Source organism: Leuciscus leuciscus (genome assembly GCF_965113295.1).
Source record: "Leuciscus leuciscus genome assembly, chromosome: 3".
NCBI lineage: Eukaryota > Metazoa > Chordata > Actinopteri > Cypriniformes > Leuciscidae > Leuciscus > Leuciscus leuciscus.
In genome coordinates, this window is record NC_138727.1 from 6,387,605 (window position 1) to 6,405,283 (window position 17,679).

Genomic DNA, 17,679 nt, shown 5'->3' on the forward strand with positions numbered 1-17,679 from the left:
GTCAAATCCCGGGTCACTTTATCCGTGTATTTTCCGGAATCTCTGTGTGAAAGGGGCTTATGTGAGCTTATACATTGCTAGTGTTAAACTATTGACAATAGTCAATGGACCTTTTCTTGCCTGCAAAAATAATCAACAAAATTCGCTAATGTGATGCACCTTTTGAGATTTCAATGAAATTTAAATGTAGTCAAAACTTGTATCCCTTAAAACTCACGAAAACACAAATTCTTCATGTAAATTTTTTGTGGGTGAAATCCAGTCATTTCAGTAAGTTTTCACACGATCAGGAAGTTCAAGTGAGGGCGAAAGGTTTTCTCACGGCTTCAAGTCACACGGAGAAGCAACAGAAAGTTTGAAAGTGACTTCTGTGTGAGCTGTGCTTCATACATCATTACACATCTGAAGATAGACAATGGACTTTTTTGCTAGCAGATTTTCGCTAATGTTACCACACGGTCAACATGGAATCAAAAACGCCTTACAGTCACCCAAAGCATCCTTGCAACCACCTATCAAAGGCCTTACCATCTGCATAGAAACACCCTAGTAACCACCTAAATAGCCTAAGCAACCACCTTGGACTAGCAGCCCAGCAACATGCTAAATACCATGCCAATGAAGACCCACCCACGACAGCTAAGCATCATGAGTTTTGCACAGGTGAACACAACTTAATTTGAATTAAAACTAATCAAGTTAGTGACATGCTGCTAACATATCTGTTTCTAATCTTTTGTGTTTTGAATGTGTTTTTATATTAGATTGCATCTTGTGGAATATCCTGTGGAGAACACCATGTGATGCATGTCTTCAATAACAGCGCATTTCTAATCTGCTGGAAAGGAACGCTGATGGTTTGTGAATCAAAGCTGCACTTTTATTACTCCATCTGTTTCCTCTGGATATGTCTGGCATTGGGTTTCTTTAACGCCACATTTGATTTTGTCTCGGTTTTCTTTTACTCATACTCCCTTACTTCAGGTTGTTGTTGTTTTTTCTCTCTCTGAAACAACACTTCTCATAGGAAAAACACAAATGAGATCTTACACATCTCAATTGTTTCTCCTAGACGGCAATGAGATTAGATGGACAGCAAATGAAGACTGAACTCCAACTCAGAATTATTCTCCAGAATCCCACGAACCCAAGAGTCATTTCACACATGAGTTTGAAGAGTGTCTCAAAATGTGCTTTGATTTTGACATCACCACATGCTGGTCATAAAATAAGAATATTGTTAAACCATCTTATGACTTTTCGATTATTTGGCCTGTCATTGTGATCATGGTCTTTCTTTTTCCTTCATGCAAAGTCCAGCAATACCAATTTATCCAAGGTTTCCAAATTTGCCATTTTTACTGTTGGGTCTTTGCAATTCTTTGTTGTATTGAAGATTTTTCAAGGGTTCTGACCAATGAATTTCTACTTTGCATAATAATAATAATAATAAAATAGTTGTATAGATCATTTATTCACTAATTCAATCACACATTTTTTTTATTTTTTATTCATTAAATATTTTATGTAATTTGAATTACATATACAGTAAATATATATATATATATATATATATATGTGTGTGTGTGTGTGTGTGTGTGTGTGTGTGTGTGTGTGTGTGTGTGTGTGTGTGTGTGTGTGTGTGTGTGTGTGTGTGTGTGTAATATGATTTACAGTTTTTCTCGATTGTTTACAGACATTTTCTGGTACTTGAGACACAATGACCACAACATGTAACTCATTCACCAACCCCCTGAACCAATTCTGCTAAACTACAAGCACAATTCCTGCTTTACACTCAAATTGTACTTCTAAAACACACTTTTTTCAAAACACTACACAAAATTCTCTGCTTTTGGCACAATTTTCATGCAGAAAATCTCTTGTTTTCACAAGGAACACACTGCCATTCAAATATGCACACTGACTCATCACATGGGCAAACACCCGTCACACAGTTTTACAATTAGCAATCAGAGCTTTAGCATAAAAGGGCAACAGGTCAGCTCTTCAATGGTGCAATGTTTGCCAACATTGGATTTTAATTTTTTACTGTAACTGTATACAGTAAATTCTTCTGTTGTTTTGTATGTAGACCACTGTATGTACAACTTTGTGTTGGTTGGGATGTACACTATGTACATTGTTTTTGTGGGAAAAATTAAATGTATTTGTTACCATGTATTTGTGTGTTCTGAGTATAAAAACAATATTCTCAAATATTTTACAACACACTTATGTATGTACTGTCTGTAGTAAGTGAACACTGAACAAAAAAAAAGGCCTAAGTCATTATGATGAATGGAGAAGAAGTGTTTTCCATTCATCGTAGTGTTTTACATTGAGCACATCAGTGTTCAACTGGTTCTTATAAATGTCTATTCATATGATGGTTTGTGTGTGTAATTTGAAAACAAAATACCATTTTGAGAAGAAATAACAGTGTTTTGAATGTAAAGTTTAATTTTGCAGGAGAATTGAGGGGTTTTGCCCATTGTGTGTGTTTTTTTGGATTTGTGTGTAGAGTTCTGAGAATATGAGGCATGCTTTCAGAAAATGTGTGTAAACAATCGAGAAAAACTGTAATAAATATTTTTATATGCACTCATAAAGAGCAGTTTCTGATAGATTAAATAGAGACCATAATTAGAATTATAGAAATTTGCATGATGTTTACAAGCCTCACAATGACATTTTTACAAATTTCCTGTTAATTCTATGTGGGAAATCTGTACCAATATCTGAAATCACTGATTTCAATATGAATTCAAACATTTCTCATCAAATTCTTCCAATAGCTAAATGATCTGAGCTGCTAACTGTATTAACTGTATTTTATGTCTATATTCTTACTGTATGTCCACCATTGTCTTGTTCTAAATTCATAGGAACTGAAGGCGAAACATATGAACAACAGAAACAAACTGATTACTTGATTAAGTCTCAACCAGCCCAGAGAAGCTTGTGTCGAGCAGAGGTCCTCGAGCACCTCACTCCCACAGAATGCTCTTATCTGGAGGAGAAATCCAGCTGCACCTCTGAAATATTTGATGGGCTCAGAGGAGCCTGTGATCATGTGACTCTCTGAGCGCTCGGGCTCTGAAATAACAAAGCACGGGTTAAACAAAGACAAGCAGATGTGTGGGAGCAGGAGGCTTTCGGATCAGTCAATAGACACGTAAAGCTGCCCGATTCACTTCTCGCGGTTAAACATTTGTCATCCTCATCCACTCAGAGCCAAGCTTTTGGCAAGCTTCTTTATCGTTTCTCGCCACGTTGCTGCCACACAAAGAAACACACCACTGAAAGCATCATGTAGATTGCAGACCCGTAGGAAGGGAGAATCACAAATGAGATCTTTTTAATGTCTCAATTGTTTCTCCTAAACAGATATGAGGTTACATGGAGATCAAATGGAGACTTTTGCTTAAAGGAATAGAAAAGAAAAGTCTGCGATGAAAGTCATTGCAATCATTTTTATTTCATGTTTATTAATCATGTTTTCCTCTGGGGTCACTGCTAAAAACAGTCAAACTGTTGGTAAATCAAGTCAATGCTGTTAAATGATACTAAGGCCCCGTTTACACGTACATGGTTATTGTGAAAAACTGAGACATTTCCCTTCAGTTGTGCCCCTCGTTTACACACAAACGGAGAAATCGCCTCTGAAAACAATTCTTTCTAAAAACTCCGGCCAGAGTGGAGACTTTGGAAAACTCTGTTTGCACGTTTGCATGTTTGCATGTAAACTGAGAAAAACTGAGTTTTAGGCAGTCGACGTCACATATGCGACCGAACTTGCACTGCGTCAAAGGTGCGACCTATATTTTCGGGATTCTGATTGGCTAACATGGGCTTGAGCTTCTCGTTACACTGCCACCTACAGGTTTGGCATGCTCTTGACGGCATATACACGGGTTTGTGTAAACGAACACTTTTCTGAAAACGGAGAGGGTGAAATGTCCATTTATGAAAATAACCGGCCACGTGTAAACGTAGCCTAAGACTACTAATTAATTAACACTGTTACCTTAAGGTGCAATTTAATCAAAAGCACTATGGCCAGAAGTCATCCATCCAGGGGCGTAAAGGCCCATTTTGCTATTTACTCCGTTATCAATCAATCAATCAATCAATCAATCAATCAATCAATCAATAGATCATTTATTTATCACGTTTAAGACACAACCGAAGTTGACCAAAGTGCTTTACAAGGAATAAAAGAAACACAAAAATAGTAATATGTACACTTAAATAGTCATATGTACACTTATTCGAAATCGCCTCAGTCCCCTTTAAAACATGAAAACACGTGAAGCCAAAACACGTGAAAAGAACTGTCAGATGAACTAATGAGAGGTCCTCTGCTGCCATCTACTAGTTATAATAGAACTTTCATGTCATTTTCATGTTAAAAGTTTGTTTGTTTTCCACCAGGTGACAGAAATCTAAAACATGGCATATTTTCCATGTTATTTCCATGAATGAAAATGAGAAATGTAGATATTCTATATAGTAAGTTAATTTTACTGCACAAATGTAGAGTTAAAAAAAAAAAGTGTTTAAAACTCCGCTTCGCATCGTGACCGGATTACCAACTAGGGTGTGCATTATTTTTCTAATAATTCAACGCCTGTCATCAATTATTCCTTACACAAATCATTATGTTTAGGGAAAGTCCCCATAAAACATAAAAACCCAACTTGTGTGTGTTTAAATAGACACAAATGCTACAATTATTGATTTCATTAATTATTAAATTGATATGTGTGTGTGTGTGTGTGTGTGTGTGTGTGTGTGTGTGTGTGTGTGTGTGTGTGTGTGTGTGTGTGTGTGTGTGAGAGAGAGAGAGAGAGAGACAGAGAGAGAGAGAGAGAGAGACACAGAGAGAGAGAGAGAGAGAGAGAGAGAGAGAGAGAGAGAGACAGAGAGAGAGAGAGAGAGAGACACAGAGAGAGAGAGAGAGAGAGAGAGAGAGAGAGAGAGAGAGAGAGAGAGAGAGAGAGAGAGAGGAAATTAGTATCCATTGCATTTGCTCTCCATTTAATCTCATTGTTGGAAAAAAACAAGTAAGATATTAAATAGATGTTTTTTTTGTGATTTTTATTTCCTACAAGGTTGTAGCTATACTGCATATTTGACAAATGTAGTTGGTCATGCATGTGGAAAGGATGCATACTGTGCACAGTATACCCATACACAAAAGAAATATATTTGAAATATATTTTCAGTATATATTTTGGAATATATGCAAATATTTGAAATTGGCCCAATAAATATATTTCACACTTAACATCATATATTTTTGTTATATTTCAGAATATATTTCAATGTATTTGGAATAAATGCCACATATATTTTGACACTTTTGGGGACCCATAGAGAAAAAAATACATTGAAATATATTCTGAAATATAACAAAAATATATGATGTTAAGTGTGAAATATATTTATTGGGCCAATTTCAAATATTTGCATATATTCCAAAATATATACTGAAAATATATTTCAAATATATTTATTTTGTGTATGGGTACATACCGCAAAATTAGCCTAAACAAATGCTGAATTTGGAACAGCGTAATCACACTACAATTTCTGCCATATAAAGCTGAAATGATAAGGGTTGTATGCTATTCTGAATTCATCCAGCCTGAAAGTCTTCCAAAGCTCTCAGCTGCTAAATGCAACATAATTACAGCTGCCGCTGCCCTCTAGTGGTATGAGTACTCAGTACTCAGAGCTCATTTAGCATGTTTCATAATGAGCAGCTGCTGCCTGTCTGTGTCTGTGGGGAGTATGGGGTCATGGATACCTGCTTCCTGCGGTCCCCAGCAGATGGCCCTTGCTTTCTGGCACCGGTGTCGCAGACGCCACCGGTCCCATTCAGATCCCCTGGGCCAAATTAGAGGCCATTAATAGAGTAACTCAGAATGGCATAATAGGGTTGATAGGCTGCTCCAACTGATCTGAGACCTGTCCTCTCACAGCTTCCTCTTGTGTCAGAGTGTTAAGCACAGCATGTCATAAAATTCTGTGAAAGACTAACACAACACACCACCCGATAAACACGCTTTGTGCTCGGAGTCGTGAGGGAATCTGCAGTGTGTTTTGTGGAACAGAGTGTGAAAATCTTTTGCAACCTCTGAATATAGAGAATATTAGGGTATGTTTTTTCAAAGAATTATGTTTTCCCCCATAATTAGCATATGTTATAGTGGTATAAATGAGTGAAAGAAGAGCTAAAAAGCATGGTTCTGTGTCTTTTCACAAAGATAAACCTCAAAGAATTTTTTTTATTTTAAGGTTATCAACTTGACTTCATTAACTTTTTTTATTTTTATTATTGGACATTTAAAAATGCCCTGCATAAATATGTTGATATAAAGTCTTTATCGTGAGCCTAATTTATTTATGCAAGTATAAAAATAGATTTTTTTTTAAGTCTTTTTTATTTATTTTTTACAAGGTAAACATCATATTTATATATAAGATATAAGATATATTTTAAATACATTTACTGGTGAAACCCCATGTTTTACAGTTCAAAACTATAAATATATGTCTATATTTGAAATAAATTAATCTTATTTCCTTATTTAAGTATAAAAGTACCCTTTTTTAATTATAAGTATTCATTCTATTTTAATATTTATAAAAATTCTCATATATTTTAATTAGGCTACATACGACAATCGATATTATTGTTAAATATAGTTTTAAATACATTTCCTCACGTTGTCATGTGATAAAAGTATCAACAGTTGAAAGTATTAACAATAGGCTTGTTCGACTTGAACCGGCGCTGCACAGACCGATCATTTATGAGATCAAAGTACCGCGAGAGCAATTCAAAAGCATAAGGAGGCGTCTACTTTCTATTCGCTCTCGCGGTACTTTGATGTCATTCACCGATCGGTCTGTGCAGCGCCGGTTCAAGTCGAACAAGCCTATTGTGAAATGTGTGTGAAGTTGTCAGCAGTGGAACGGAACTTTTTTGATTGGCATGGGCTGGAGGGAAATTTAAAAGGGCGGAGTCAAATTTGAACTTGACCTTTCCTACCAATCAACATTAAAGACGGATAGGAAGTTGTTATATCCCTTGAGAACTCAGTGGAATATATTGAGAGACAAACAATGGGAAGAAGTTCAGTGGTTATTGATTTTATATTTACAGTTTCATGTGGATTAATGTGCTGTGCTGAACAACTGAATGCATGGGAACAATCTTTAGATCAGGGTTCAAGTCAAAATTATGTCTTCAGATATCCAATGCCAGCACAAGGGCCTGCACAAACTGATCAAAGTGCGGTAGGCTTTTCATCCAACATGTTTCAAAACCTTCTTGAATCCAGGGGACCTTCACCTGTGGCTCCTTGGAGACCTGACCCAGCATTGGTGGGACCTTCATCGCAAGAGCTACCAATGCAAGCACAATCTCAGAGAACAAACTACGCACCCGTGCCCCTTCATCCTAGCATGCCTTTGCGAAGCCAAGTGAATTTTGGACTGATAAAACCTGAGCAAAAGGTTGAGACTTTCTCACAAACCCAACAGGGACACCAGAAGCCCATTCCAGGTCCTAACCTCATTCCTGACATCCATGATGAGGTGGTTATGGAGCCAGATTTCGAACCCAAAGAGCCAGAGCCAGCAAACTCTGTGGAGGTTCATTGTGGCGAAGTCTCTGTCAAAGTGGAGGTGCAGCAAGATTTCTTGGGGAACAATCAGTTCATCAACCCTCCTGATCTGACGCTGGGTGGTTGTCCATCTGTTGGATTTGATGACTATGCCAGGATTGTTGCCTTTGAATCAGCTCTACATGAATGTGGAAGCACACTAACGGTACTGTATGTCCTGAGCATTGGTGCTCTAGCTGTTTACTTCTGTTTTAGTTGTGTAATCTGGCTATTAGGGACTTAAGGATTTTTGTAACCTTTTAGACAAGATGCTCTTTGGGTGTTTTCAATTTTGCATTGACCTCAACATGGCCACATGAAAAATCTAAATGTGTAATATTTGAATTATGTGATTGGGATATTGGTTGACTATTTATTTTTTAAATTTATTTAGCCATGTTATTATTATATATATATATATATATATATATTTTTTTTTTTTTTTGTCTTTGTATGTTTATATTTTAAATGTATTTTGTTTTATTAATATATAAATATAAAGATAAATAGATAGCTAAATGGATATAAATATATATAAATATAAAAAAAATGTATTGAGCATTTATCATCTTATCTTATTTTGTATTTCTTTTCATCCTTTCTATATTTTGTTTTATATCATGTCTTGTTTTTTATTTACATTTATTTCTTATTTTTTGCATTTTTTTTCTTTGTCTTTTATCATTACATTTTTTTTTTTTGTATGAATAAAATTAATATGTATTTATGTGGACCATTATTTCTTTTCAGATGACTGAAGATTCGCTTGTTTATTCTTTTGTTTTGGTGTATTCACCTTCACCTCTTCCAAACACACCCATTGTGAAGACCAATGAAGCTAGGGTTGCAATTCACTGCGTCTACCCAAGGTAAACCTCTTTAAATCTACTGCAAAACTAATGCTACATGACAACCAGGTTTTAGTTTACAAGAACTAATGACAGCATACAAACATACAGAACAAATTAAGATTTTGAGAATAGTTTTGGGAATGAGCTTATAATAGGCCTTTTTTTCTTACTTTTTTCCTAAAATGTTGAATCTATTCACTTTACATTCATTTTTAACCTCCTCATTTTACAATTTAAGTCATATGGACCACAAAACCAGTCACATGGGTCAATTTTTGGAAATTGAGCTTTATGCATCATCTGAAAGCTGAATAAATAAGCTTTCCATTGATGTATGGTTTGTTAGGAGATAACAATATTTGACCGAGATACAAATATTTGAACATCTGGAAACTGAGGGTGAAAAAAAATCGAAACATTGAGAAAATAGCCATTAAAGTTGTCCATTTATGTTCTCGATTGTGCTGCATTCACTCACAAAAATAAATGTTTTATATATTTACGGTAGGAAATTTACTAAATATCTTCATGGAACAAGATCTTTACATAATATCCTAATGATTTTTGGCATAAAAGAAAAATTTATAATTTTGACCCATACAATGTATTGTTGGCTATTGCCACAAATATACCCGTGCGACTTGTGACTGGTTTTGTGATCCAGGGTCACATAGTTGTCATACTTTCTTTGTGTCTCCACATGGCTGTACATTTTCTTGTATCTTTCAGGAAACACAATGTAAGTAGTAATTCATTGCATCCCACTTGGATTCCCTATGCTGCCGCGAGAGCTGGCGAAGAATACCTACACTTTTCCCTTAAGATCATGAGTGGTAAGTGGTCTTTTAGCATTGTGTTAGTTCTTAACCTGAATGCCTTAATTGTACGGCCTTAACCTGTCCTACAGATGACTGGAGGAATGAGCGACCCTCTAACGCCTACTTTCTGGGAGATTTCATAAACCTGGAAGCCTCAGTGGTCCGTGCCAATCACGTCCCCCTGCGGGTGTTTGTGGAAAGCTGCGCTGCTACTTTGAGCCCCAGCGGGGAAGCGAACTCCGTCTACACGTTCATCGAGAACAGCGGGTGAGCGAATGTTTTAGACAGACCTGTTGAACGCTTTACTACTGCACCATTGTTGCTTTATAATGTAAAATCTTTAGGTGCATGTTGGATGCCAAGCTGACGAATTCCAGATCCAGGTTCATGCCCAGGATTCAGGATGACAAGTTACAGTTTCAGATAGAGGCATTCAGATTCAAGCAAGATTCCCGTGGATTGGTGAGTCCATTACTGTACACTATTATTAAAAATGTGCAAAGGAACAGTTTGTCAATGGTAAAAGGGCAACTTTGTACACTACCAATCCCTAAAAGGTGCCCATTGGAATAGTAATGTGTATCGTTGAGGTATTACTGTGAACTTTCGAGTAAATGAGCTACAGCGATTAAAGGGTTAGTTCACCCAAAAATGAAAATTCTGTCAGTAATTACTTACCCTCATGTTGTTCCAACCCCGTAAGACCTTCGTTCATCTTCGGAACACAAATTAAGATATTTTTGATTAAATCTGAGAGCTGTCTCACTCCTCCATAGGCTTCTAAGACACTATAACATGCTGGCCCAGAAAATGCATTAAAGAGCTTGTTAATATAGTCCAAGTGACTACAGTGGCTCAATCTTAAGTTTATAAAGCGACGAGAATACTTTTTGTGCGCAAAAAAAACACAAAAATAAAGACTTTATTCCACTATTCATTTCCTTCTCTCTGGGCCTCGAGTGAGTTCACGTAGTGTTTTAGCGCAGCGCGTCTGTTGCACGTCACCACGTAGGCTCACTATTGGCCGACGCTGGTCATGTGGTGATGCGTGTGGCGTATAACACAGACGCGCTGCGTTAAAACACTACGTGAACTCACTCGAGGCCCAGAGAGAAGGAAATGAATAGTGGAATAAAGTCGTTATTTTTGTTTGTTTTTTGCGCACAAAGTATTCTCGTCGCTTGATAAACTTAAGATTGAGCCACTGTAGTCACTTGGACTATATTAAAGATCTCTTTAATAACTTTTCTGGGCCAGCAAGTTTCAGTCCCTTAGAAGCCTATGGAGGAGTGATCCAGCTCTCAGATTTAATCAAAAATATCTTAATTTGTGTTCCGAAGATGAACGAAGGTCTTACGGGGTTGGAACAACATGAGGGTGAGTAATTACTGACAGAATTTTCATTTTTGGGTGAACTAACCCTTTAAGGGTACGGCCCCAGTGACAAGTTGTTGTACCCCTAAAAGCTTTGCACTTTTGCTTCTGAGAGTGTAGCCTACAGTTTGTTCCATTCACACTTGATCTAGATCAGCTGTTTGTTAATCTGAATTAATCAGACTGAGTTTCGTATTTTGTTTTTCTCTCCCAGATCTACATCACTTGTCATTTAAAGGCTACTACAACATCCAGTCCCATTGATATGACGCACAAGGCCTGCTCATTTGTTCATGAAACAAACAGGTATGGGTGAAGTAATGTCGGAAGCAATTTCAGGAGTCTCCATTAAACATCCAATGACTTTTTCCCCCGTGTATCCTAACAGCTGGACGGCTGCAAACGGAGACGATCAGGTGTGTGGCTGTTGTGACACCAGCTGTGCCATGAGGAAGGCCAGAAGTCTGGACACTGATGGTATCGTTCCACTTTTAAATCCATTCAAATATATTTGGAAAGCTATAAACTACTGCTGTGCAACGTGAATATTATTTCCATCTTTTTTGCATTTTAAGATTCCACGTTGGAAGATGAGGCTACTATTGGACCGATTTTTGTCCAGCAGCTGAGACCAATGGAGAACGAGACTTTACTGCAAAGTCAAGAGTATTATCAAGAGCCATCAAAAGATGCAGGTGTTGACCGTTGACTTGACTGATATGATGGATTTAGCATACAGTGGCCCCCAAAATGCAAATGAAAAATGAAATGCAAAATGAGTCTCTGATTTATTCCTGTGATCAAAGCTGATTTTTCAGCATCATTACTCCAGTCTTCAGTGTCACATGATCCTTCAGAAATCATTCTGATTTGATGATTTTCCGCTCAAGAAACATTTCTTATCCATGTTGCTGGTTTAATTCTTATCCAAATGTGCTGCTTAATATTTCTGTGGAAACTGTCATGTGTTTTTTTTTTTTTTTTTTTATTCTTTGAACCGAAAGCTCAAAATAACAGTACACTCTAAAAACTGCTGGGTTGTGTTAACCCAATTTTGGGTCAAATATGGACTAACCCAACATTGGGTTAAAAAATGCAATTTAAAAATGGACAAATTGCATTTTGGGCAAAATCAAAAATGGACAAAAATGCAATTTAAAAATGGACAAATTGCATTTTGGACAAAATCAAAAATGGACAAATGCAATTTAAAAATGGACAAATTGCATTTTGGACAAAATCAAAAATGGACAAAAATGCAATTTAAAAATGGACAAATTGCATTTTGGACAAAATCAAAAATGCAATTTAAAAATGGACAAATTGCATTTTGGACAATCAAAAATGGACAAAAATGCAATTTAAAAATGGACAAATTGCATTGGTTACATTAAAAATGTAAACCAACGGCTGGGTTTGTCCGTTTTTAAATTGAATTTTTAACCCAACGTTGGCTTAGTCCATATTTGACCCAACATTGGGTTAACACAACCCAGCATTTTTAGAGTGTAGTTTTGTCTGTGTCCTGCATCCATGTCATAACCCTTACTCCTTTACCTTCTTTCTTCCAGAGTACTCCATCGAGTTGGTGCTCATTACTGTTTTGGTGGTTGCAGCTGGAATTTTGTGTGTCATTATCCTCGGAACGTTGTTTTGCCGAAGACGCCAGAAAGTGCCTGCGCTGACTTGTGAATGACAATAAAAGGTGTTTTGTCTAATGGGTGTGTTTGTTTCCTTGGTCTGCTGTCGCCCGCAGTTAGTTGGTTAAAGCCCATTAGGTTCTTGTTTCTGTTCAGGGAATCCCATCTGTAGTAAATGACCCATCAACTTTTAAAATTGCTGATGCGACACTGTTTACTGGTTTGGAGCATGCTAACAATTTGCCATTGACTGCTTTCTGGCGCTTTTAAAGCGACATAGGCTTCGTGTCTGTGTGCTTCTATGCTTTCAAAGGAAAAAAGTGAATTTCGGACTAGTAGATCTGATTTTGGATTTGACTGCTCAACCAACAAAATCTTAGATAAGAGTTTGACTACACAGTGATAAAAAGATATGTATTTGTTTTGATAAGTTAGTACTTTGTTTTGATCTTTGAGTACTTTGCAATTGATCAAAAGTGAAAGTCTTTTATAATGTTACAAAAGATTTTGATTTTAATAAGTCTCTTTATTCAATAAAAGAATCCTAAAAATGCATTGAGCTTTCCACAAAAAAATATTTAAATTATTAAATTAAATTAAAATATAAAAAAACACAACTGTTTTCAACATTGATAAATGTTTCTTGAGAATCAAATCAGCATTAGAATGATTTCTGAAGGATCATGTGACACTGAAGACTGGAGTGACTGAAAATTCAGCTTTGCATCACAGAAATTAATTACAGTTTAAAATGTGTGTATATATATTTTTTTTTAATAGAAAAGTTCTTCTAAATTGTAATATTTCACAGAATTGCTGTTTTTACTGTGTCTTTGATCAAATAAATGCAGCCTTTATTGGCATTAGAGACATCTTTCATCAGCATTAAAAGAATAAAAAATGTGACTGATGGACCTGAATAAAATGTATGTTTTTTTTTATTACATTTCTCGTCAGAGAATATGAGACTAATATAAAACCACTTGCATAAAAATGGCTTTTATATTTTGGCGACCGAGTTTTATGGTCCATGTCTTGCGTTTGCTGAAACAGACTGCATCCCTGCACATGGCTCATGGGAACAGGAAGACAAATAGACGTAATTAAAAGGGCCATAAAAGCTATAGGAAGCTTTATTAAAATGAAGTGAGGTATGGAAGTATAATGGTGTGTTTGTAGCCAGCTGATGTTGTGTAATATTGGTGTGTTTTACAAACACATCCATTGACTCGCAGTGACCCAGTAATGAGTAATAAACCACATGGTTTATGGTGTGGCAGTTTGCTGCCTTACAAATACCCAAAACGAGAGAGAGAGAGAGTGAGTGTGAGAGAGAGAGAGAGAGAGAGAGAGTGAGTGAGTGAGTGAGTGAGTGAGAGAGAGAGAGAGAGAGAGAGAGAGAGAGAGAGAGAGAGAGAGAGAGTGAGTGAGTGAGAGAGAGAGAGAGAGAGAGAGTGAGTGAGTGAGTGAGTGAGTGAGTGAGAGAGAGAGAGAGAGAGAGAGAGAGAGAGAGAGAGAGAGAGAGAGAGAGAGAGAGAGAGAGAGAGTGAGTGAGTGAGTGTGATCGATAAATATTTGTACCCAAAATAAATGTTAAAAGGAACTAAACTTACAATGCATTTTGCAAAATAATAAATCAAAATGACTGAAGTAAAGCCAAATAAGGTGCGCAATTATTACATTTTTCAATTGTTTTGTTTTTCATTTCAGGATCATTCTGTTTAATTTTAACCAGAGAAATCAAGTTTAAGGACGTAATGAGCTGACACCCAAATGCATATAATGCTATTTATTTTGTATGTTTTTAAAGAATGCAACACTTTACTTGTCACTACTTCTGTGTTGGAAATATTAATGACCAAAACATAATAAAAAGGAGTAAAAACACCTGCAAACATGGCAGAAAATCCTACTTTTAAACTGTATTTTGTACTGTTTTCCATTAAAAAGTCAAAAAAAATTTTTTTTAAAGATCAATTTAAATGGATTAAAAAGTTATGAGATATTACTTTTAAGATAATATATCTTGAATCTGTGTGTGTGTATATATATATACTGTATATACTGTATATCAATACACACAGTACATACATACATATTCATATAGGCTATATTTAAAAATTTTATAAGAACTTTGTGTCCATGTGTAAAATATATATAGTATTTAAAATGTATATATATAAAAAAAGAAGTACATATTATTTTTCATGTAATTTATCTTGAATATGTTTTTTTGTTTTTTCACTGGCCATATTTCTGTGTATAATATAACTCAGTGAATCTATTCATGTATTTGTTTTATATGGTTGTATAACAGCCTTTTTGTGTCTGTTTATCAATGTACTTATAATAAAGAATACGTAAAAAAAGAATCTAAATGCATAAACATGGAACATGTTGACACTTAACTCTGTATTTATGTATGTATGTAAAATATTTCTGTATTTTTTGGCAACTTGTGAATGATGTCTTTCTGGATTTGCACAGTGTAATTTCTTTTGTGTAGCGTGTTTTTATGAGAAGCACTTCAGTTATTGAACTCTTTCACTGTAAATGACCCTGTTCTTCTTGTGTTTGAATGAGGAAGGTAAAGACTGACCAAGATAAAGATGACAAAGGCCTCCGTCATGGAGCGAGACGACCCCTGTCAGAGCTCATAATTAACCCCCTTAATTAAGACCCCCGTCAACAATGAAATGTTCATAATGGAGGAGGAGATTTAATTACCTTTCTCTTGCAGACCAAGATCCAGACACTCAGGAAACAATTAAGTTCCTCTTAGCCTGTGTAATGGCCCTGAGTCTGGGCTTCACTGACCTCCTCTATTAATAACACATAAGATGTCTTCGGATCACAGACTTCACTTCAGTGTATTCAGGAAATGATGAGGTAATTGTCTTTGTAAAATGAATGAACACAGAGGTCATTTCAGCGGCTAATACTGGATTCTGAGGTGAGGATGACTTATGACTGGTCAGGGGAAGTTGGTTCTTTCAAAATATGAACTGATGAAGCTTTTGATGTATATTAGTAAATGTTGAAATGAACATGAATGCTTTATTTTTCATTGTTAGTCTATGTTAACTAATGTTAACAAACGGAACCATTTTAGATTATTAGAAAACAGCTGTGCAGAACCAATGCATAGAAACAGTCCACAGAATGAGAATAAAATAAAATGTTTAATAAATATGACGAGAACGTGCAATTCGTCTGGAAACACGCACGCATATAATTCAAGAAAAATAACAGAGTAGCAAGGTTTTTTTTTTTTTTTTTTTAAATGTCATGTGTGCAGAAACATGGAGTAGCCTATAAGTAAAATAAATTAAAGTCCCCATGAAATCAAAATGGAAGTTTTTTGGCTTTTAGTTTGAAAATGTTAGCCTTACGGTTATCTATAAGCTAGTGTGCTCCAAAACAATGACAAAATTCTAATTTATTAGATATAAGAATTCAGAATGTAAAGTCTCTCACTTCCGCCAATCAATGATTTTGATGACATCACTCTGCACTTTAGCTTCTCATCAGATTTTCTGTCCAAAAAAATATTCACAATTTAGTAAATGTTATCATCCTGAATGGCACATTTTTCATTCATAAATGTAGATTGTCAAAATCTCCTCCTTTATACAAGGTTTTCTCTAACGAACTCACTCTGTTAATGAAGTCTCTTAAAATTGTAAAAAAAATTCAAAAGCTATGTCTATTGTAAGATATTATGAATCTGTATTTGGCGTCTTGTGAATGTCTCTTTTTATTTAATTTTATTTTATTATTTTTCTTTTTATTTAATCATCTTTGGAGTTTATGTTACTCATGCCTGTTTTTTTCTGTAATGCTATTTACATGTAAAAAAAAAAAAAAAGAAGATTTTCTGTCCAATCAAATCTAGAATAAAGCGTCCCGCCCCCAGATAAACGCTGAAGCTGCGGCTGAAATCAGTCACTTTTACTATTTTCTATTTGTTGAATGGCACATAGTGCACTATATAAGTGCACTATGTAGGGGATAGGGAACTATTCAGACAGTGTAAATATGCTTTCCATTGGGGCGAATGTTTAATTAGAAGCAAATACTGTCGCGCTTTGTCACGCTCAATGGCTCTGGCCGAGCTGTGATATAAATACTGCTAATACTGCTTTGTCGAGTTCAATGGCTCTGGCCGAGCTGTGATATAAACGAAACGCTATTGGCTATTTTTTTAAAAGGGGAGGAGCTCTGTTCGATGTGTCCCGCCCTGTCTTTCTGTTTCAGTGGAAATTACATCAGCACATGGAATAAGGCTGCACGTTTCAAGACACTTTATTGGGCCTTTAACACCATCTTTAACACAAAGACAGAGCCTGTGTTCGCAAAAGCATATGCTACTGCTATACTACACTGCACTTACAGTATGTAGGCCTATATTATGCTCAATAAGTTAATTGTCTGTATGCACGGGATATCCGGATGAAAATAAGCGTGCAAAAGAGTCAGAATAATGTGCAATGCAACATGATGGACCTGACAGTTGGAAGGCAAGGCAAGTAATGTCAGCCATTATTTTAACACTTCTTTTTTTGACAGTGTGTAATAATGCAAGCTGTTTGTCCACATACTACCTAAAAATAGTAGGTACTATAGTGGGGTAGTGTAGGCGGTTCTGCTGCACAACACAGCCTGTATAATGCTGCCCTCTGCTGGTGATTGAATCGATCCTTTATTAAAAATAAAGTCTGTCACCATTTACTCACCCTCAAGTTATTCCAAACCTTTATAAATGTCTTTGTTCTGCTTAACACAAAGGAATATATTTGGAAGAATGTTTGTAGACAAACAGATCTCGGGGCCCCATTGACTACCACAGTATTTTTTTCCCCTACTATGGAAGTGAATGGGGCCCAAGATCTGTTTGGTGACCAACATTCTTCAAAATACTTTCTTCTTTGTGTACAGCAGAACAAAGACATTTATACAGGGTTGGAACAACTTGAGGGTTAGTAAATGATTGCAGACTTTATTTTTAATAAAGGATCAATTCAATCACCAGCAGAGGGCACCAAATTGACCTAAATGATAAAGATCTCGGTGCTATCAACTGATATTATTTTGAATCACCAGCGTTACCCTTAAACATGAACTACACATGACATAAGAATGAACACACACACACACACACACACACACACACACACACACACACACACACACACACACACACACACACACACACACACACACACACACACACACACACACACACACACACACACACACACACACACACACACACACACACACACACACATATATCATGCAAATTACATAAAAATAT

General features: G+C 36.1%; 1 protein-coding gene across 2 annotated transcripts; it reads left to right on the forward strand.

Moving 5' to 3' along the window:
- The first annotated feature begins 773 nt into the window (after positions 1-773).
- LOC309494459 (zona pellucida sperm-binding protein 3-like) lies at positions 774-12,440 on the forward strand. 2 transcript variants are annotated; one of them, XM_082163832.1, is made up of 10 exons: positions 774-857; positions 7,356-7,845; positions 8,430-8,548; positions 9,260-9,363; positions 9,438-9,615; positions 9,693-9,810; positions 10,937-11,028; positions 11,111-11,199; positions 11,298-11,417; positions 12,294-12,440. In XM_082163832.1, the coding sequence occupies exons 2-10, from the start codon at positions 7,426-7,428 to the stop codon at positions 12,416-12,418; spliced, it is 1,365 nt and encodes a 454-aa protein (XP_082019958.1). In that variant the 5' UTR covers positions 774-857; positions 7,356-7,425; the 3' UTR covers positions 12,419-12,440. The 2 variants fall into 2 exon arrangements, with proteins under 2 accessions (XP_082019958.1, XP_082019957.1); XM_082163831.1 differs by lacking the exon at positions 774-857 and having other exon boundaries at positions 7,122-7,845.
- The last annotated feature ends 5,239 nt before the right edge of the window (positions 12,441-17,679 follow it).

Coding starts and splice junctions, on each gene's coding strand:
- LOC309494459 (XM_082163831.1), top strand. CDS start 7,138: ATGGGAAGAAGTTCAGTGGTTATTGATTTTATATTTACAGTTTCATGT. Junction 8,549..9,259: donor ATTCACTGCGTCTACCCAAG/GTAAACCTCTTT, acceptor TGTATCTTTCAG/GAAACACAATGTAAGTAGTA. Junction 9,811..10,936: donor AGCAAGATTCCCGTGGATTG/GTGAGTCCATTA, acceptor TTTCTCTCCCAG/ATCTACATCACTTGTCATTT.